Here is a 247-nt window from a genome sequence, read left to right as displayed (position 1 = left end):
ACGCGAGTGGGTAGTGTGGCGGTAGCGTGCAGGCACCCCACTGAGCGCCGTGTCCTCACGGCAGGTGACACTGCATGCAAGCGCGGAGCTCGATGCCCGCCGGGTGAACCAGTATACCCTGACCTTGCGGGCTGCTTGTCCGGGTGAGGACGAGGTGGAGGAACGTCTCTTTGTCCGGGTGACGGTGGGGCAGGCGCTGGGCCGTGACACCCCCTTTGCCAGTGCAGGTAGGAGCAAGGGGTCAGGG

The 247-nt window shown here is 66.4% G+C and overlaps 1 protein-coding gene across 1 annotated transcript in view; it reads left to right on the top strand.

Annotated features, from left to right (window-relative positions):
* The window catches only part of CDHR4 (cadherin-related family member 4), a gene marked incomplete at its 3' end in the record, with an annotated part of 5,529 nt that overhangs the window by 1,105 nt on the left and 4,177 nt on the right, over positions 1 to 247 (top strand). The window contains exon 2 of the mRNA XM_010142099.1: positions 33 to 223. Within this exon, the coding sequence (XP_010140401.1) occupies positions 33 to 223 (191 nt within the window). The remainder of the gene's footprint in view (positions 1 to 32; positions 224 to 247) is intronic.

Source organism: Buceros rhinoceros, unplaced genomic scaffold (genome assembly GCF_000710305.1).
Source record: "Buceros rhinoceros silvestris isolate BGI_N320 unplaced genomic scaffold, ASM71030v1 scaffold30478, whole genome shotgun sequence".
NCBI lineage: Eukaryota > Metazoa > Chordata > Aves > Bucerotiformes > Bucerotidae > Buceros > Buceros rhinoceros.
The sequence above is the reverse complement of the archived record's forward strand: the minus strand, read 5'-3'. Positions and strand labels throughout refer to the sequence as shown.